The sequence below is a fragment of the Momordica charantia genome, assembly GCF_013281855.1.
Source record: "Momordica charantia cultivar OHB3-1 chromosome 2 unlocalized genomic scaffold, Mcharantia_2.0 BLBB01000002.1, whole genome shotgun sequence".
NCBI lineage: Eukaryota > Viridiplantae > Streptophyta > Magnoliopsida > Cucurbitales > Cucurbitaceae > Momordica > Momordica charantia.
This window is the reverse complement of record NW_028275160.1, coordinates 5,240,974-5,262,786: the sequence shown is the minus strand read 5'-3', so window position 1 is coordinate 5,262,786 and position 21,813 is coordinate 5,240,974. Positions and strand designations below refer to the sequence as shown.

At 34.7% G+C, this 21,813-nt stretch overlaps 2 protein-coding genes across 3 annotated transcripts; both read left to right on the top strand.

The window, feature by feature from the left end:
- Positions 1–234: 234 nt before the first annotated feature.
- Positions 235–14,182, top strand: LOC111018063 (ferrochelatase 2). Of its 2 annotated transcripts, XR_002602363.2 has the most exons (13): positions 235–552; positions 644–788; positions 3,744–4,071; positions 4,878–5,021; positions 5,663–5,764; positions 7,688–7,791; positions 7,876–8,002; positions 8,142–8,294; positions 9,020–9,120; positions 9,659–9,860; positions 11,386–11,609; positions 12,075–12,144; positions 13,825–14,182. XR_002602363.2 is itself a non-coding variant. In XM_022294006.2 (11 exons), exons 2-11 carry the CDS (start codon positions 691–693, stop codon positions 11,611–11,613), a joined length of 1,587 nt encoding a protein of 528 aa, XP_022149698.1. In that variant the 5' UTR covers positions 236–552; positions 644–690; the 3' UTR covers positions 11,614–12,024. The 2 variants fall into 2 exon arrangements, 1 of the variants encoding a protein (XP_022149698.1); XM_022294006.2 differs by lacking the exons at positions 12,075–12,144; positions 13,825–14,182 and having other exon boundaries at positions 236–552; positions 11,386–12,024.
- A 3,115-nt stretch (positions 14,183–17,297) lies between these two features.
- NAC020 (NAC domain containing protein 20) lies at positions 17,298–21,467 on the top strand. Its single transcript, XM_022294038.2, has 4 exons — positions 17,298–17,710; positions 17,790–18,076; positions 18,598–18,963; positions 20,924–21,467. Exons 1-4 carry the CDS (start codon positions 17,554–17,556, stop codon positions 21,182–21,184), a joined length of 1,071 nt encoding a protein of 356 aa, XP_022149730.1. The 5' UTR covers positions 17,298–17,553; the 3' UTR covers positions 21,185–21,467.
- Positions 21,468–21,813: the final 346 nt, after the last annotated feature.

Here is a 21,813-nt window from a genome sequence, read left to right as displayed (position 1 = left end):
GGAAGTTTACGCTAACCCGAATTAAGCCGTTGATTGCTACACTGATATTTATTTGCTAAAATCAGTGGGTTTTTAGTCCTTTGCTCGGAGACAGGCATTGGAAACACGAAAAAAGAAAAAAAGAAGGAAAATAACGGAAAATAAAGCCCAACCATAACCATAGGACTCTGACTCTATCCAGAATTGTCGCTGTTTCATAATGAATTCAGGGGTGGGACACAGCCCCGAAAATAACATATGTGATCTGTTTGTTTCGAGGGAAAAATGAGCCGAGAAAATGGAAAAAGGGGGGAAATTTTTGATGGGTGGTAAAATTTTTTGGAATCAGATTGGATAAAGCGGAGAATTAGAAGTGGCGCTGGCTGGTCCATTTCTTCTCCCTGCGGGCATTGGCTGCTACGGCTGCCCTATCATACGCTTTCTTCACTGCACTGCGCTTGATGATTCTGTATACAAATGGGAGGTGACTGATGCCAAGCTTCTGCACCGGCTTGATTTGACAGATACTTCAATTTCTCAAACTCTCGCGATCTTCGTCTGTTGCACCGAAGTGTACCATTCTCATTGCTGTTACCCATGTTTAGTTTGCTGTGTTATTTGTTCTGCTATCTGACTCTTGGGTTTATATGGTTTATTGTTTTAGATTCGAAGAGAGCTGGGGGTTAGTGTTACTGGGGTAGTGGTTAAGCTATGGACTCTGCAATTCAAGCTCCACCTTCTCCGCCTTCTTCTTCTGCATTTCGTAGTCCATGCCTCACCTCTGCTTCTCAGAACTGCAAATTTCCGTTGTAAGCTCATTTTCGTTTAGTTCTCTGCTCACCCGGTTTATAGTCGTTTAATTATGGTATGCAACGAAGTGTTGTCTGCATTTCATGTGCATTCATTTCTCTCGTTTGTAAAATACTGGAGTTTTTTTCTCTGATTGGCTTGTTGTGAAAATTCCTATATGTCCACCATGGTTATTTGAGGTTCAACAATAGTGCTAAGAGCTTATAAGGGAGCTGTGGACTTATATACTCGGCAGTTGCATAATTTTGCACATGTAACCTGGGGCTATTGGAGTTATCATGCTTGGTTTTTCGGTTGATAGTGAAGGTTTTTGATCTCTGCCCACCCACGACGCATGAATGCCGAAGTGAACTGGTCAGGTTCCGGCTACCCCACATCCTAACGTAGGGCTTCTGACTCATCCTGTCACGAGATTGCCTCTCCTTTGTAATGGGCAAGGATTGGCTTACTTTATAGGCTAGCATCAGGGCAATGAAATAGCTCGACTCTTTGAGGAGAGGGTTCGTAGTGTGCTTGACTGAGAGGTGGCGTGGAGAGGTTCTTTGGGAGCATTCATCAGCTCTGAAATTACATCTGGTGCCTTTTCCCAACTCATCGTCCCTTGTACTTTAGGTACGATTGAGGGAAACCGAAGTTTCTTAGTGAGTTACTTCTCAGGGCAAATGGGCATACCCACTAGCCTATTCCACTGTTTAACTTATGCTAGTTAAACTGGATTCATATGACATGGGGTAATAGGATTATAATATAAAGTCAAGAGCCCATGTAGCTGATAGGATTGGTCCGTAATAATATCCCTTTATTACCCTACGGACCAATCCTATCAGTAGCTGATCGGTATTAGTAGCAAATTCTATATTACACATTACTTTTTACTGACCAAACTCCGAACTGGCTATTTCTTATTTGTGCTAATCACCGCGTTCTAGATGTTAGTTGCATCAATATCATTGTGCCTCTTCTCATCATACCTCTTCATTTCTCTCTGACATCCTTCCTTAACTTTCGACCTGATGTCATGGTAAAACCACATCTTCTGCATCAAAATTTGTCAAGGATGAATAAATAACCCTCGACCCAAAAGCTTAAGCTAATGGGTTAGGTAAGTTTAATTCATATATTGAATATCTATCTAACACTCCCCTTCACTTATGGGCTTGGATAATTGCACAAAGGACCAACAAGTGGAAATCATTATAAATGAGGAGAAAATAACAATGCAAGGTTCGAACATAGGGACCTCCTACTCTGATACCACGTTAAGGATGAATAAACCACCACTCAACTCAGCTTAAACTAATGCGTTGGGTAAATTTAATTCATATATTGGATATCTAACAAAATTCTTTGAGGACTTTACTGTTTTTGGAGTTTGTATCTTTGAATAGTTTTGTTCCTTTTCATCTATCAATGAAAGTTAGTATCTTGTTAAAAAAAAATAAAAATTCAAAGACTCACAATGTTCTTCCCGAACTTCTCTCTCTCCTATCTCTGTTAAGTTTGTAATAGTAATAGTTTATGCAGAGAAGAAATGGTATGAGCTTTTATAAGGTTTGGGGTGGTTGTTGTGTTCATCTTTCCTTTGAATCTAATGCTGTTTACTAGAATTGTCTACCTCTGTGAGGTATGATGCCATTGTTTTGGATGGGGACAGACATGATAGCTGCTACAGATGATAAAGTACTCCCTAGGAATGTCAGATCCAATTTAAAGACATCAAATTAACCATAGCCGAGTTTGGCATCAATTGTTCAGTAACTTTAGTTTTCTGCCATATTAAGAGATCATGTAAGATGTTTTATGTAATTGTACAAGAACTCAATGAACCTTTTTTCGTTTTCGTTTTTGTTTTTTTTGTTTGTTTTCATGTTTTTTTAATAAGAAACACAGAAGGTATATTTAGAAGCAAATCCCAAAAAGGGAAGCGGAGGGTAGAGAAAACCCTCCCCGAAAGACTATACGATCGGAGCTTTCCAATCTGGCATAATCAAAAGAAGACCATGATTACAAAAAAACCTTATTGTGGATTGAAGCCCATCAAGAAGCCGTATGCTTGTTATTCACAAAAAAAGAATCTATCAAAGCAATTTTATCCTAAAAAATTCTGCTATTTCTTTCCCGCTAGATAAGTCAAAAGGACCGCCCTTGCTGCATAGTTCCAAAGAACAAAGGCTTTTCCTTTGAGGGCATTTCCACCAAAACCTTCTGCTACGAAGTCATCAATATACTGTGGGAGGCAAAAGGAAAAATCTAAGAGAGAAGCCATGTAACTCCAAGCTTTCGAAGCAAAAGAGCAATGCATGAAAAGATGGTCTACATTTTCTGAATTCTGCCAGCACAAATCACAAGCAATAGGAGACAAAGTCCAATGAGGGAGCTTCTTCTGAATTTTCTCTGCCGTATTTGTACCCTGATAGAAGAGAGCCTAAAGGAAGACTTTGACCCTCTTTGGGACTCTGAAATTCGAAATAAGAGAGGCTGTGGCCGAGTTCAGTTTAGGGGAAGAGGATGTAATGGCCAGGAAGGCAGATTTAACATAAACTCAATGAACTTAATCACGTTTCATTTTTCAATAGTTTGCTCCATGTTATTTTAAATGGTTACTTGGCAGTAAGTGTACTCTAGCGCATGATTAATGTATTGGTAATTTATTCACTTTCATATCAAAACTTATCCATTGTTGTCCTAATTTATTTTGATAGTTCAGCTTCCAAATTGTACAAGGTTCCTGTCTTCCTATAAATTATATTACTTATTTTTCTCCGTATACTCAGCCTTTATATTTATGCTGTTTTATTATCTTTAGGCTATTATTTGTTACGCCAGATCTTCATATATAAAAGTTTTGAAATCATGTTTTTACTTCAGTTCGTTGTCAGGGATGAAGAAGTACACCCTACGGTTTCACATGAATTGATTTAGTGTAGCAGTATTAATATTTTTTCTTTGCACAGGCCAGCTTCCAGAGTAATGTCTTCTTCTAAAAGAATGCATCGCTGCTTCAGGCTCCATATGGATCCTTGTACTAATTACAACATCTCAAAAAATCACGTAATTTCCAGATACTATTCAGAATGGCCAGAATCACCATCTATGTTCTCTAAGCAATCACCCAACAAGTATTTTCTGCCTCTGAGAGCATTGGTTGCGTCAAACACTCAAGATATTCTAGCTGCTCCTTTAATTGGAGATGACAAGGTCGGGGTGTTGTTGCTTAACCTTGGAGGTCCAGAGACTCTTGATGACGTGCAGCCTTTCTTATTTAACCTCTTTGCTGACCCGGTATTTCCCTAACAAATCCCATTCTCTCTTGAGCATTTCTTTTTAATATGGAGTTCTGATTATTCATTCCTTTATTGGATGGGATGAAACTTTAAAAGTTTGTTTTATCTTATTGCCTTGCATCAATTATGTTTAAAGGTTCTGACAATGAAGAGATATATCACATATTCTTCTTCACTCTTTCCAATTTCTTGGTGTGCCGAGTGTTCCATTTGTGCCTAAGACGATAGTTTGATCTTAATAGTGGTGACTACTTGACTTATGGTTTCAGATCAAACAGGTGATAAATGATTGGCCATCAGAACTTGATTATGCTATATGATTTTTGAAATGTAACCTAACCAGGCATCTTTCTTGGTTTTTGAATAATGATGGAATTGGTACCATCAAAATCGATCTTCAAATTTCATCTCTTTTGCAATAAAAAAATATTTGCTTATTGCCCTTTGGGTTTTGACAAGTAAAAAGAACTCCTCGACTTATGAAATTCTTGAATGCATTTAGCATTCTTGGAATTTGAATCTGACATATACCATGTTTCATTTTGACGAAACCACAAAGTGCTATACGATGGAACAAATGTCATTACATAATTTGCATGGATTTTCACTTTGACCTGTACCGTGTTTCAGTTTTACCGGTCATTTACTAACATTTAGTAAAATTTTGCCATAATCAATGTTGATATTTTTACATATATTTGTCTTGTACATGGGTTGGCAGTTTTTCTGGTACTTAGTTTTTGGGACTGCGATGCTCTCGTCACATAATGTGACTAAAATCATTTTACCTCATCTTTTGGATAGGATATAATACGATTGCCACGGTTGTTCCGTTCTCTCCAAAGACCATTGGCACACTTTATTTCTGTTCTAAGATCGCCCAAGAGTAAAGAAGGCTATGCCTCAATTGGTGGTGGTTCTCCTCTGCGAAAGATAACTGATGCACAGGCAATAATTTATTCTTCTTCTTCTATTATTAATATTTTTTTAATGTACATGTGGGCCTAAGCATGTTTTCACCTCCATTGTTATTTAACAATAAAATAACATAAAAATATTAGCGGAATACTGAATACTGTCTGCATGGTTTGTGAGTGTCAATGCAAGATGCATGATTGCGTGTAGATATGTTACCTTTTTGTATGCATATTTTATCCTATTCAGGTATGGTATAAATGTTTTCAATCAGAAACTTATCATAAAGAGCACACATTTATATATATAAGAAAAGCGTATTTGTATTACTCACAAAAAAGAGTTACAGCACTAGGGGGCAGGGGGCAGAGGGAGCCCCCTCCTGCACAAAAAATCTAAGAACTTTGTTAATAGTGGAGCCCCCTTCTTGCAACTTATGAACTTTGTTATTGGCCAAGATGTTATAGAGACAATCTAAGAAACTTGGGATTGGTTATCAACATTTTAGAGGCTTAAGAGTCAGTCAAAATTTTTGTTTAATTTTATAGTTAGTATGATTAATGATTGTTGAAATTCTTAGTTGTGTCAGTGGGAACATGCTGTTGAATATAAGTTCAGACAGAAGTGGTTTTTTGTTGTTGAATTTTTGTCCTCTGTATATCTTTTTTGGTCAGGCTGAAGAGTTGAAGAAGGCCTTATGGCAAAAAGATGTTCCAGCCGAAGTGTATGTTGGTATGCGTTACTGGCATCCATTCACTGAAGAAGCAATTGAACAGGTAGACATTTCTTTTATATTTATGAACTATGTTGCTGACTTTTGAACATATTCTTGTTTACACTGCTTCAATTGTGGCAAAAATATGTTGCTGCATGGTTCGATTAATATAGGCTTGGGAAATATTCGAGCTGTAGCCTGTAGGCAGGTTATTGTTGCTCATTCAAGCACTGAGTTAGAATATCAGGCTCCACCACACACTTTTGCCAAGTCAATTCAGCTTCAATTGCTAGTACTCGACATTGAAATTGGATTTTCTTCACCACGTCCACCCATTACCTGGTGTGATAATTGAGAGACCAAATCCTTAGCTACCATACCAATTTTTCATGCCGGTTCCAAATATATCGAAATTGATCTTTATTTCTTTCCACATCAAGTGGGTGACCACTGACTGCCTCAGGAAGCCACTCCTCACTCATCCTTCCAGTTCCTGTGTTCCAAACTTAGGCTGGCCAACTTCCCCACTAATTTATGGGTGATTGTGATGAAAGGACCTTTTTACGATGCAGCATACAAGGTCTAGGATAGATGGTCATTATTAATTTAGTAGTCTGATAGTCACTATCTGTCCTTTGTACTGTCTTCTGCTAGCCAGTCCACAACTTTTTAACCTTAGCCACAGTCGATTTGATTCTTCGATCTCTCTTTGTTTGATAGCCACATCTCTAGCATATATCTTAAGTCAAGCCTAATTTTGGTTTGACGAGGGGCAGTTCATTAAAAGAATTCTTGACCTTTAAGTTGAGGGCATTGAATGTTTAGTGGCACCAATTAAAAGAAAGAGGGTGGTACGTTCAAGAAGGAATGGTTGTTAAGCTACAAAGCAACTGTGAATATCTATGGTATTTCGGGCCATGTAATTTTTTGGGGAGCTCTTTGAAGAGGCAGAAGAACCAAGAAGAAGTTGTATTTCAATGCTTGGTGTGTAGTATGTAAGGCTGGGGAGAACCAAAATCATGCTTGTTCATTGAGACTTTAGTACAGAATTCTGGTATATCATTCTGAACCTCCTAAATGTTGGATAGATTTTTTACGATTTGGTAACGAGCAATTTGCAGCAAATGGAAGGAGTCTTTGGGGTAAAGAAGCAGCTGAAAATTGTTTGGAAAGATCTATTTAAAGTATTATTATAGGAATTGTGGTTGGGAAGGAATTGCAAAATTTTTGTTAACAAGGAAAGAAAATGGGAAGTTGTAGTAGGAAAGGCTAGATCTAATGCTTCTTTTTGGTGTCCATTATACAAATCATTTAGAGTTTACACCCTTTTCATGAACTACTCTAGTTAAGTATTTGTGTGTAAAATCCGAAGGGTCCTACTTTAAACCAAACTTTTCACTATATACATATATATATTAAAAGAGGTTTTCACTGTATCAATGAAAAATTTGTCTCTTGCTTCAACAAAAAAAGGGTCTTGCATTTGAACATTGGATAAAAACACACAAGGCAACCGACAATGTCACGTTTGTATTTTCATTTTGCTCTTTTGTAGGCTGCTTAGAAATTTTGTTTATTTTTCTTTCCATATTCGATCAACAATTGTAGCCTCATTGGGTCCCTGATAGACCTCGAGTCCCTAAATTTTATGCACATAAGCAAGAAAGGGAGAACCACATATTGAGTGAGGCCTCGTGATTCGTGGGACCCAGTGGATATTGTTAGTTAGGAGGGAGGGTGCAGTGAGACTAGTTTTGGGTGTTTAAGGAGTCTTGCAGTTGAGGGGAGAGGTGTGTTTTTGGTGTCATTTCGTAAGGCTCATACTTAGAGAGTTAGGGAGCTTGAATCTCCCTTGACTTGTTTCTATGTTTTCATAAATAAATTGGGTCCGATGGAGCTTTCAAACTTCAAAATTCGATACACAAACATGATTATTATATTTGTTTATTGATGCTTTTTCCGAATGTTATTTTTTCCTTGGTAGATAAAAAAAGACGGGATAACAAAGCTTGTCGTTCTTCCTCTTTATCCTCAATTTTCAATATCCACTAGTGGTTCAAGCCTTCGGCTCTTGGAGAGTATCTTCCGGTAAAGATCAGATTCTTTATGTTCATATAACATTCTGATATCATGGGTTGGTTTATATGATAATAAAATTATCTTTTTCGTTAGGGAGGATGAGTACCTAGTTAACATGCAACATACGGTAATACCTTCCTGGTATCAACGTGAAGGATATATAAAGGCCATGGCAGATTTGATTGAAAAGGAATTGCAAAAGTTTGACTTTCCTGAGCAGGTAATACATGTTGCATGATCAAACATATATAGTTCATAAAATGTTGTTGATCATAGTCAAATGCTAAATAGACCTTTCTGTGGTTCATACTATTGCTATACCTTGTCATGAAAGTGTAACTTACACATGTACATAACAGGTAGTGATATTTTTTAGTGCACATGGAGTCCCCCTTGCATATGTGGAAGAGGCTGGTGACCCGTACAAAGCAGAGATGGAGGAATGCGTGGATCTGATCATGGAAGAATTAGAAAAGAGAAGGATACGAAATAGCTACACCCTTGCTTATCAGGTATGTGCCTTTCGATCACTTCAAATAAATACTAAATGCTTGGTTGCTTTTTCCTGTAATAAGGTAGTTGAGGAGTGATCAGTGACTATGCTCTGGGATGCATTATTTATCATAATTATCGGCCATGGTTTGTCAGAGAATAATATTACAATTTTGAAGGGAAGGGTAAGATTTTGTGTGGTCTTACACTTACTTTCAAACTTCCAAGACATGGTAAGATTCTCTAGATAAATGCAAGTCAAACTCTGAAACGGGAGTGAAGAGTTAATAAATAACAAATGTAGAGATTGGAGTGAACAGTGGGATATTGCTTGATTTTTGCCTTCTAGTATTCTCTCTCTAACTCCTTTAGTAACTATAGCCTTCTACAACTATTTTTAAATGGAACACCTTTTTTTGTAACCTGTGGAATATTTGAGGGTGTAGTTCTACTTCAGGTATGTACTCTTCATAGTTTCAATAAAAAGGTTTTCATTTCCTATTAGAGAAAAATCATAGTTTTAGAGCAAAGATTGTGAAGCTTTTCCCGTAAAACTTACAAGTAAACCAGATATAGTGTGGTTCAAGATAATTTTGTTTTTTGTTTGTTCTGGCAGTTAGGCAAATTTTTCGTGCTTCCTCATTCATGGTTCATCGACTTACACCTATTATTGTTTTTATTTGTATTTATAATTTTTTAACTGTGTACAATCTTGATGAATTGGGTGTTATGACTTGTTCTACAGAGTAGAGTTGGACCTGTGGAGTGGTTAAAACCTTATACAGATGAGACAATAATAGAGCTTGGGCAAAAAGGAGTTAAAAGCTTGCTGGCTGTACCCATCAGGTACGTTTATTTCTACATCAACATTATGGTGAATGATAATTTAATACATCAGAAATTACAGCGGAATTTAAAGTTAGGATTTCATAAGTAACATCTGTTTTAATTCCTTACAGATACAGCACTTAATAATCACTGGATGTTATTCGGTAGAATATATCATAAGAAATAAAATATCAGACCCAAGGAACTTGTATAATTCATGAAGCACACAAATTCCATTTTTAGAATCGCATATATAATCTAATAGGTATGTTTTGTTAATAATTTTACATGTATTATTGCTAATATGTTTCAATTATTATTGATAGCATGTGATTGTGTAACAATGGATAATTAATTATCTAGAACCGGCAAGTGATTGTTGCTATTTTTGAAAACTGCAAATATAACTGCTCCGTATAAAATCTCTTTAATAGATGTTGTCATTTATCAGTTGGTGATATTATTTGCATATTAACCTTATGCAGACAAGTTCGTCATTTTGTTTTAAAAATCAAAATCATATTCATTTTATCAAAATTTTATGCTTCATTTGCAGCTTTGTAAGTGAGCATATTGAAACTCTGGAAGAAATTGACGTGGAATATAAAGAACTGGCTTTAAAATCTGGGATAGAAAAATGGGGACGTGTTCCAGCATTAGGATGTGAGCCTACTTTCATATCCGATTTGGCTGATGCTGTGATTGAGAGCCTTCCATATGTTGGGGCCATGGCTGTCTCGAATCTTGAAGCTCGGCAGGTATTATATCACCATTTACAAGGGAATAAAGCTTAACCTATAATACCAAGAGCTCAATAGATAAATTCATGTTGATATTTATTTATTTTTGATAAGAAATGGAAACGATATATTCAAAAGAATAAATTCATGTTGATATTTATGGAAGAATATTACTGCTACAACAGACCTTAGTTTTATATTGTTATATGCAGATACCAATTTGCTTTATTTTAATAGATTGTTTTTTTTTTTACTTTTTTTTAATTATGACTATTTTTTAAAATAAATGATGAGAAACTAACTTTCGTTGATGAAAGAAGAAAGAAAGTACCAAAAAAGAAAGGGGTAAGCCAAAACAGGGGATAATAAAAAAACTTGCAAAAAGAGCCTCGAATTTTGGTAGTAAAAAACAGGGATAATTACAAAATAATTATTAAGATTTTGGTTTCTTTATCTAGCCAACGATTTAAATGTCAAAAATCAAGATACAAAATTAAATACAACGAAATTATTACCATTGCATAGGTAATAATAATGCAGTTGAAATTTGGGTAATTAGTAAAGCAAGTCATATAGTTGACGTTTACCCTGCAATAAAATTTGATAGCTATTGAATTGAAACATGATTAAGATACTGAAAAAGATTGACTAAGTTTTTATTTTCCAATATTTTTGAATACTAGATTTTAAAATTTAAGTTATAAACTATGAATTATATCTTCCAATATATCTGAGATCTGATCTACGGTTAGTTGGAACTTGGAAGCTTCAGCAACTAGATATGCTGCATATCTAGTTGTTGAGATGGAGACGTGTTCTAGAGATGTGCGCAGTGCACAATGGTGGACACTTTTGCTATTATATTTATAGATTTTCGAGGTGCACCTGGATCTTTGCTTGAAAACTCAATCCTGGACCGGAAGTATGGCAATGGACCACATGAATCTCATTGTCTTTAACTGCATATAATTTATTTTATTTTGTTGGATTAATCAAAATTCTTTCGGTTGTTTATTTCAAATTTGTGGAATTGACGAACTTTTAGCATGATGTTTCATCTGTTCTGGAACATTATGCATCGTAGGTGTGAAATTGTACTGGTCACTACTGGCTTCCTTTTTGATATACTACATAGATGCAGCATGCGCCATCCACTTTATGATAAATGTTCATCTTCCTAAATGAATGATTCGGATTCCAGCTCTTGGTATCTATTATTTAGTTTGAGAAATCAGAAATTCATATTTGAGTTAGTTACTACTAACTCACCGTCTCTTTTAAGTTTTATTCCATTATTTACAGAAAAATTACTGTATCAATGGATTTAGAAAGGGATAACTTTGGATGAAAGAAATTCACTGCTGGATGTTATTCTGCATTTGATTTAATATAGTAAATGTATTTCTTATTCCCTGCTAACATTTGTTTGTTTATTATCTTGATTGTATTTGAACCTTTTATTTTAGTTATCAGCAAGGAAGAAGGTTGTTTCTCTCATGATAAACTATTATTCATGCCCATTTCTCCTTTCTCCCCTTTTCAGCCTTTGGTTCCACTTGGTAGTGTGGAAGAGTTACTAGCAGCGTACGATTCGCAACGTAGGCAGCTACCACCACCTGTAACTGTGTGGGAATGGGGTTGGACGAAAAGCGCCGAAACCTGGAATGGAAGAGCAGCAATGCTGGCTGTACTTGTCTTGCTGGTCCTAGAAGTCACAACTGGAGAGGGATTTCTTCACCAGTGGGGAATTTTCCCCCTATTTCACCAGTGATCTCTCTCTCTCTCTCTTCCTCCCCAAATTGTAGTATGTGTATATTTATTTTGTGAAATATATGTTGCGCACCTTTTGGCATCTTCCACCCACATAGAAAGTTTTAGATGCTAATATATAAATATATTCATGCGAACGGGAATTAAGTTGGGTGGTAGTCTTGTTCTTCAGTGTTATCATTTTGGACAGGAATTTTGATGGTACGTAGTATATGGTGGTATACTACCCTGTGAGCAGAATAATAAATAAGTGTATACCCTGGTCCTTCAATGCATGTGTTGCCTAGTGAAATTTGGTTGGGGCTAGAGATATTTCTCTTCCCCTGTTTTTCTATCTTATCATATTAATATACACACAACTTATCAATTGTATTAACATAGACACAATTTTAAGTATAGCTTGATTTGTATACTTGTTTGTCATGTATCTTATAACATTCTTTTTACCTTTTTTAATTATAGCACTTGACCAACGTGGTAGCAATTTCTCTACTAAAACGTCGACAGCTGGGTCTGAAAATTTGAGCTCTCAGTAAGTCTATCATGCCCTTGATTGAATTAACATGCTGTTTTTCCAGACAAGTTACTGTGCTCCATTTGGTTGATAACATTGATTTTGCCAGGAAAGATTAAGTTAAATGGTGTTATATTAGGGCCTTGAAACTGCCAAATGGTACCCCATTTCATTCCCAACCGAAACTGGAAAACCTTTTTTCTCCTCTTTTTCAATTGTTGTATTCAAATGATTACAACGAATATGCACTAGAAAAGAGGATGAAAAAAAAGGAACATCCAGTTTACATTTGAATTAGTGGCTGTAAGGAAATGGGCCAGACATTTATCATGAAGTTGGTGTAGTTGTAGTCATGGACAGTCTAGTCTTCCATATAGAGATAGAACCAGACCTTTTGACCAATCCCTCATAAAAAAATAGCCTAATGAACTTTCTTTGAGAGTGATATTATAGATTTAGCCTTGCACTTTGATATAAATGAATGTGAATATATCCCTAACCGATCTATATAAAAAAAAGAAAAGAAAAGAAAAAAGAATGAAAGAAGATGGAGAAGAAGAAAAAGAAAAGGGAAAGGTATAATCAGCAAGCCCCACACATTGTCCCCCTGAGGAGTGAGGAGAACTCTCACATGAAAGCTACAGCCTAAAATCTGAGATGAGTTAAAAAAATAATACCCAAAATAAAGGAAGAATCAGAACATTTGTCTTTTGTGCTGCCATACACATTAAAATGATTAAATCGGATCAGCCGATGGAATCTGAGCATGCTCCTAGGCCTTCCCCCAACTCAATTCTCCTCTTCAACCTAAGCTTTAGCCTCTTCTTTGCTTTTACTTTCCCTTTGTTTATCTATTTTTCACTTCAGATTGTCTGAAAGGTTGCATCACTTTAGACACTCTATTCATTATAACACATCTTGATGTGTTGTAAAACATATCATATACTTAAATTTACTGCAATGATTTCACCAGAAATTTCGAGATTTCGTAATGTCATTTTCTTCTCATTTCATATGAATAATCTCTGTCCGAGAAATTGTGATGATCTCAGACCCAATATTAGATTGAGTGAATATTATTCAATTGGAAGTTTTTAATTATAGAAGAAAAATGGTTTAAATACTATTTTAGTACATGAATTTTCAGTTTTGGTTTATTTTAGTCTTTGTACTTTTTACACATTCATTTTGGTTCCTTCATTTTCATCTCATTTTTTCAATCATAATTTTACTGTGGTATTTCACTCATTAAATTTCTGGATCAAGTTAGTCACTTTTTAAGAGTACAGGAAAAAAAATGAACGTTTAGAAATAAAAGAACTAAAATAAACAACAGTTTGAATCAAAATGAACAAAAATGAAAGTATATAGACTAAAATAGTATTCTAAGTCATGGCTCCCTTGATTGGAAGACAACACACACCATCACATGTCACTGCTTTAAATTAAAGGCATGACATTAAAATAATATGGGAAGAAAATGAGCTTTTATATAATCTCATTCACACCCATTATTCATTGGAGAAATTTGGTCAAATATAATACACAGACACACACGTTATTCGAGGAAGAGTCAAAACACTTGGTTTTTTTGTTTTGTTTCTGATGCCTCTGTGAAAAAAAATGGTACTTCGATTGGTGAAATGGATGAGTTTGGAATCTCTTTTTAATGTTTGGATGATATCATCACATTATCAGATCAGTCTCAGAGCATCGTTTGAGACCAAAAACATAAGCCAAAGCAAGGCCGATAAAAGGAATAAAAGGGTCTTTCGGCAAAAGAACTATGGGGTAAATTCTCTCCCTCCCCTCTCTCTCTCTCTTACAAATAATTGGATTTTGCATCTGTAAGTGTTATGGTATGAATTATATGATGATGCTTTTGAGGTGTAAAAACTGTAAAGTGATCATATAACTACTAAAGGTGGTAACTTGTAGTTGAATATACTGTTTCTCTACTCTACTGGCCTGTATTTGTATAGAATCACTTTATTAAAATAATACCTACGGCTATGGCTATGGCTATGCCTATGCCTATGGCCTCTCATTCACTGAATCTCTTTCATTTTTTTGAACAGTTTTAATTTGTCTTAGCCTTGTAATTTTCTTTTGAATAAACATGGGTTTAGTGGACAAAATTCCTACAGTCATTTAAATTGATCAAAGATGGAATTTTGTTTTGTTTTTTTTTTCATAATTGTTAACGATTATGAAAAAGAAAAAAAGCCCTCTTTTCTAGTAAAATTTTGAGAGAAACCCTTTATCAAAGAACGTGAGTTATATATATGTATAGTGATACTAGACGTCCAAGATCTAAAATTATCAAAAACCCTAGCATTAAAAGCCCTTTCTTTATGGTACAAATCTTAAGAGAAACCCTTGATAAAAACGTGAGTATAGTGATATATATAGTGAAAGAAAAGCCCTCTTTTCTAGTAAAAATCTTAAGAGAGAAGCCCTTATTTAGAAATGCGAGTATAATGAGATTAGAGGTCCAAGATTCAGAATTTTCAAAAACCCTAGTGAAAAAGAAGACATTTTTTCTAGTAAAAATCTTAGGAGAAATCCTTAATCCAACATTAGAGGTCCAAGATTCAAAATTTTCAAAAACCCTAGTGAAAAAAAGCCATTTTTTATAGTAAAAATCTTAGGAGAAACCCTTAATCCAACATTAGAGGTCCAAGATTCAAAATTTTAAAAAACCCTAGTGAAAAAAGGCCCATTTTTCTAGTAAAAATCCCAAGAGAAACCCTTTATCACAAATGTTAGTATAGTATAATGACACCAGAGGTCGAAGATTTCAAAATTTTAGAAGCCCCTTTTTTAAAATTAATCTTAAGAAAAACCCTTTGTTAGAAATGTGTGTATTATGACATTGGAGGTCCAAGATTTAAAATTGTCAAACACCCAAGTGAAAAAAAAGCCCTGTTTTTTAGTAGAAATCTTTGATTATATCACAAAACCCAACAACAGTTATATTTGAAAATTAAAGAAGCAAAAAAGTGGAAGAGCATTGATCTGAAAGCACGCGCAAGTGTCTGTTTCTTCTTCACTGAAACTCAGTCGTTTTGGGAAACATTTTTGAGAGAGGAGAGAGAGATAGCAGTCAAAGATTGTGCGCAGTAATCATTAAAGAGGGGAATGGATCTTTGTCGAAATGAAAATGATATTTTAAGGAAAGGAAATGAAAGCAAAGGGGGCCGGCCGGGGAGGGGATTAGGGGTTCAAATGGCAAAAAACTGAGAGAAAAAGAAAAAGGCAAAGCAAAGATAATAGCCACCAAGGAAAAGAGCAAAAGCAGAGACTGTAAGAATGTGACAGGTAGATTGTTGGGTGGGTCCCTGTGTTCAACAACTGTACAATGACAAAAGTTGCTCTTTAATATTTTGAGAGAGAGAGGTTGATTTTTTCATTCGTTTTAAATCTTATTTTAGTTCTTATTTTAGTTCTTAGTATTTTTAAAATTGGTTGTGGACATGATCATTAGAATATGAAGAAAGAGGGAGAATTGCTTGTAATAGGGTGCTTAGTCGGTTTAGACTTGAGAGTTGTTTATTTTTGTCCCAATTAGTTCAGCCTTAATTTCGATGCCGTTTGATCTCTCTATATTATTTATTTATTTGTTAGTTTCTCAGCAGACAAAAGCTATCTGCAGACGAAGCTTCTTAATCATATATCCTCTCTCTCTCTCTCTCAACTCTCAATATATATATAGAAATGTGTATATTTGTTTATATACAATGCATGCCTCGTTTTCACACTAAGCCACATCCTATTTTACTCATAGAATCTTCCTTTAAAGCCCTACACTCTCTCTCTCTCATGGTTATTTACATTTATACCCTTCCATTACGAGCCTACGTTTCTAGGTCTAGCGATGATCTAACATGACTTGTTTGAGATATTACATTTTAAATATGGGGTTGGAATTCGAATATACGACTTCTTAAAAGAGCTAGATGTCTTAACTAACTATTGAGTTATACTTTAGTTGGCAATTCAATATAATATTTATTGTATAGTAGAAACTAGCCAATGAGATTGAGTTTGAACTCTATTTTGTGATCCATGTATTAAGCCTCGTGTATTAATTTAATATTTTAGGGGAGAAGTTGTTGGGAATATGACCAAAGACCCACGTTAGTTAAATAAAGGGAAGATCATTGGTATATAGATGAAGATAATTATTTATTGGTGCCCTCTCTGCCTCTCATCAAACGAGACTCTAGATCATATATTTTCTTCATTGCCCGTTTACAGCGGCGGCTATATGGACTCGTCTCTTCAACACCTTCAAATTAAAATAGCCTTTGTGCTTACTAATCACATTGATAACTTCGTTGTGACAGCCTCTCCGATCCTCCCCACTAATACGGCAGCGCCATGTATTATGGAGCAATGCTATTGGCGCTATTTTACATCAAAGTAGCTCCTCAGCCTCTGGGAGGATATAAAGATATTTGTGCATCTCTTTGGTCTTCAAAATCCCCCCACTTTTGTAATTATGACATTGTTACCATTTCTCTCCATTGGAGTGCTTTTCTTTAAAGCCTCCTCTTTTTTGTATGTTTCTCACGAACTCTAATGAATGGTACATCTTTTCCAAAAAAATATAATTATTCATTGGTACGAGACTCTTTGGGTGAAACCAAAATTAAAGCCATGAGAGTTATGTTTAAAAAGCGGATAATATCATGCAATAATTGTGGAGATACTTGGGGTACAAGTGTTATATATCCTTAATTGGAGTATTTAAAGACAAATATATCGTACCAATTAAATTTACCTTTTAATCGTGGATCTAGCAGGTGATTTTATAATACATGTCTCTAGCTTACTTGAAAGAACATATATATATTATGTGATTTTGTTTTTCTTTTAGCTCCAAAATCATGGCTTTGTCTAGATTAACAAAATTATTTTGAGATTTTTTTAAAAATATTTTGATTAAAATTTAATCCTCAAGAATAACAAATGAAAAACAAAATCTCATTATCACATCAAAGGAGGTAAAAGCTAGTTTGGAATAATAATTACATGATTTTTGATTGACTAAAAAGGGAAATATGTAGGTTAAGATCATTAGTCAAGTCAAATATTGTTTGCTAAAAATGAAAGAAGTTAAATTAAATAATTAAAAAAAAAACCCTAAGGGACACACATGACAAAAAAGGGGTTCCACTTAGCTGATCAAATCATCCAAAGAACAAAGACATCTCTGATCTTCTTCTTCTCTTCCCATATAATCCCTTCAGCTGTCAGATTTTAGACACCAATAAAAGCAACTTCCACTCTGTAATATAATCTCACTTTTTAAAGCTCCATTCTTTTCCCTTATATAGTTCTATATCTCCTACAACTTTGGTCTCCTTCATGTCTTCTCTCTTCTTTCTCTCTCACTAGACACACAAATTTTGAGCTATTTCAATGGCCCCCATGACCCTCCCTCCCGGGTTCCGCTTCCACCCGACCGACGAAGAGCTCGTTGCTTACTATTTGGATAGAAAGATCAACGGCCGCTCCATCGAGCTCGAGATCATCCCCGAGATCGATCTTTATAAGTGCGAACCCTGGGAGTTACCTGGTAATGTTGTTTATCCTTTTCATCTTTGTCTTTGTATTTTTATCATTTATTCGTGTTCTTAACGATCTTTTGTCTTTAGACAAGTCGTTTTTGCCCAGTAAAGATATGGAGTGGTACTTCTATAGCCCTCGGGATCGGAAGTATCCAAATGGGTCGAGAACGAATAGGGCGACGAGGGGCGGGTACTGGAAGGCCACTGGGAAAGACAGGGCGGTTCAGTCGCAGAAGCGGGCAGTTGGGATGAAGAAGACGTTGGTTTATTACAAAGGGAGAGCTCCTCATGGCGTTAGAACTAATTGGGTTATGCATGAGTATCGTCTTCTCCATTCTCAACTCGCTGGTCCTGTGTCGTCCCCTTCGACAAAGGTTTAATTTTCTTCTTCTTTTCAATTTTTCATTATGAAAGAATTGTGAAGAGTGTGGAAGGAAGAAGATGAACCATGAACATCACAACATCTGAAAAAGAAAAGAGAGAGAGAAAAAAAAAAGAAACCCTAAAGAAAAGGAAGAACAATTGTATCAAGTGTTTTTCCTTTTTGGTTCTTTCTTTCCCCTTTTTCCTTCTTCAACTAAACCAAAAAGAAAAAGAACAAACATCAATAAGAGTTTATGAAAGACTCTTTGGTTATAACTTTAGATAGATGTGTGTACTTAATTTCCATCTCTTTCTTCCTTAGGCTTTAGCCCTTTACCCCTACAAAATATTCAAAAAATTAAACAATTTCTCGAAAAATGAATCTTCGATAAGTTTAAACTAAGATATATATAAGTCACTAATTACTTGCAGAGTAAATATTAACATACCACTAGACCTAAAAACATAAAAACTATAGAATATAAATTCAGGCAAAACATTCCTAATACCCTTTTTAATATTATTGATACAGGATTCTTATGCACTGTGTCGCGTTTTCAAGAAAGCAACAGTACAAGCACTGAAGGTCGTCGGGGAGAAGGCAATCGAAGTTGAGGGAGAAGCCCCGATGTGGCAGACGACAGACGAGCAAGAGATGGAGATGCAAGGGGACGAGGGCGGGGGGTTCGAAAATTTAAGAGGAGGGATAGAGACCAATGAAGATGGTGATAGCTTCGATCAACTTCTTCATGAATATAATCCCAAAATCTTCAGCTCTGAAAACTCTTCCTCCGATCTCACGCAAGGGAATGTCGCCGACGACTTACCCGCTCCGGTGGCCTCCGATAACGAAGCCAACAGTGCAGCCGATCATCTGTATCCCTCAAATTTTATGCAGGTACTTCTACATCGTCTCCATCATTTTTAGTTCATTCAAGATTGTCAATAATACACCTTCATTTTTTTAAAGATTTAATTCGGAATGTTATTTATGGTTTCTTGCATGCATAATTTATGTGCATATTCATGCATAATTTACGAGTATAAGAACAATGTGCATACCTTAGGTATAAGGGCATAAAGGTTAAAGGGCCGCCGATTTACATACATATTCATGCATAGTGCATGTGTAATTAAAGACTTGAACGATATCGATGAAATTAGCTTAGTCGTATGTGAAAAACCCTTGTTTCACCTTCACCTTTCGTTTTCATTTCCCATCAGGGTTTCAGAATTCTTTTCGATTTTTTTTTAATTTTGTGAAATCATAATTATCAATGGTAATCATATCTTGAACAAAAACAAAATCATTAAAAAAAAATTTAACTTATGATAAATTTTTCATTTTTTTTAAAAAATAGTCTTTATTAGTTTATAAATTTATTATTTCTTTTAAATGAAAAGAACACATTTGAGGTATATAAGGGAGAAAGAAGGTTAGTTTCTTTAGTGAAGTTTTTCTCTTTATACAGTGAACTTAAATAGAAAAGTTAATGAATATATCACTTTTATTTCAAAAAACTTACCTAAAGTGAAAATGTTGTTCTCTCTAAAGATATTTTTTTTGAGACATCACATTTTTTTTTGAGATATTTTGGTGTACTTTCTAATTTTATATTTATTAACAAAATGAGTTTATTTATAAGGGAAGCCTCATTGAGTTATTTTTGTTCTAAAAAAAACTCATGACCTAAATTATAAAAATACCCTTATTTATCTAGTTGATTCCAATTTCACTCATTAAAATGTTTCAAAAGGTATAACCCTACCCCTCAAAATTTTCATTTAATTTAGAAATATTCTTTGTTATCAATAACTCATGCTAAAATATAATGCGCAAATCCAACTAAAAAGATTTAGGTAGAATTGAACTTTTTAAAAATTAACCACATAGATTAAAGGACAAATTAAAAGATTAAAAGTAAAATTGGAACCAATTACCTACTTTTTAATGGCATTTTTGTATAATATAGACTAGAAATTATCTAACAATTCACTTTTTTTACAATTTGATCACTAGATTTTATTTATTTATTTTTTTTTGAAAAAGAATAACTATAATCAAGGTGGGGAAATTAAGTATTGCGCTAATCATGCATGGTGGTGGCATCCATGCACGCGAAGAGAGAGCATAAATTGGACATATACATATTACATATATATATATATATATTAATAAAAATAAATAAAAATATAATATTGAGTGGCCCACAGTCACAATCCCTTTGAGTTGTCTTTTTTATCTTTAAAGGTTAAAAAAAAAAAGTTAGAAGTAAATAAAATGACCACACACAACACAATATCTTTCCCAAAAGCTTCTCCCAATCTTAATTTTAATCTCTTAGACTGAATAAAAAATGTCTCTCTTTTCACCATCCTCCATAACCCTCTTTTGACCATCAAACCCCTTCCTCTCATCTTTCTTCTAAAGTGTTTCTCTTATAATTAGCACTGCATAAGAATTCATTTGACAATCACTTCTTTATTGGTTTGTTTTTTAACTTTAAGGAAAAGCATTTAGTTTGTGGATTATTGGGTTAATTAATTTGTCTTTGTTTGTTTATTTCAAATTTTATAAAATTGTTGTCCCATAGATTACATATTATACACTTAAATTTTGTTGGATTATGAATTTTGTTTCTAATTTTTTTTTATTTCTTATTTACAAAACCATCCCTTTAAATGACTACGATGATAATATATATTAGTATAGTTAAGCACATACCAAGTTGAATGAGCAGTACTTTTTGAGAAGTTCTCGTACATGTTGCACCTCTTTTAGAGAAAATCAAACCTTTAAACGTTCTCACTACGTGTCTAATAATATATACACATATATTCTTGCGTGTGTTTTTTAGATGCAAAGTACTATTATCGATCATCCGAATCTCCATTACCAGCATCCTTACTATCCACCATTGGAGCTCGACGACTTCCCTCAACTGAATATAATTGGGGAGACGAAGACGTTAATGAAGCCCGAGTTCATAGACGAATACATGAAGTTCGACAAATTCAGAGAATCTATGAATGGAACCTTAGAGGAGATTTTGTCTCTCTGTTCTCTTCCAGTTCCCATGCAAGAAGATCACGTCCAACCCTCTTCCTTATTACAGTAACGTAAACTTACACCAAAGAAATCGCATCTTCAACTTACGTTTACTGTACATTAACTACAACAACCATTCAAATTTACACAAAATCAATCTCCAAAATATTGTGTAGAAAGAGAGATTATTTTTGTATGGTGAGAGAGCAGCTGACCATCATAACGTTACGTTGCATTAAAATTAAACTATTACACGATTTCCATGTAATGGGTTTTTAGGCATTTACATGTGTAATAGAGTGATGTTTGTGTCAAATTAAGGAAAGCAATTATACCTTCATTTGTTTCAAATCTTTGCTGGTCTCTCTTTTTCGATGTTTTAACTGTTAAGTTCGAGATGTTTTTTTATTTACTTATTGTTGTATATATGCCAGGTGTAGGTAACTTGTATATTAAACTAAGATAAACTCACTTAACTTAATATATTACTAAAATTGGTCAGACACAAAATAATTAGTTTCTTACATGATTGAATAAACGTAACACTATACGCTCCCTTGAGATGGATATTAATATTTATAAGATTCAATCTCAAAACCAATTGACAATGAGAGTAGTAGTCCATGTCTATTATACAACCTATGCAAGGTCTCTTTTCTTTTCAATGTGGGATCTTTAACAATGGACAACTAATGAATA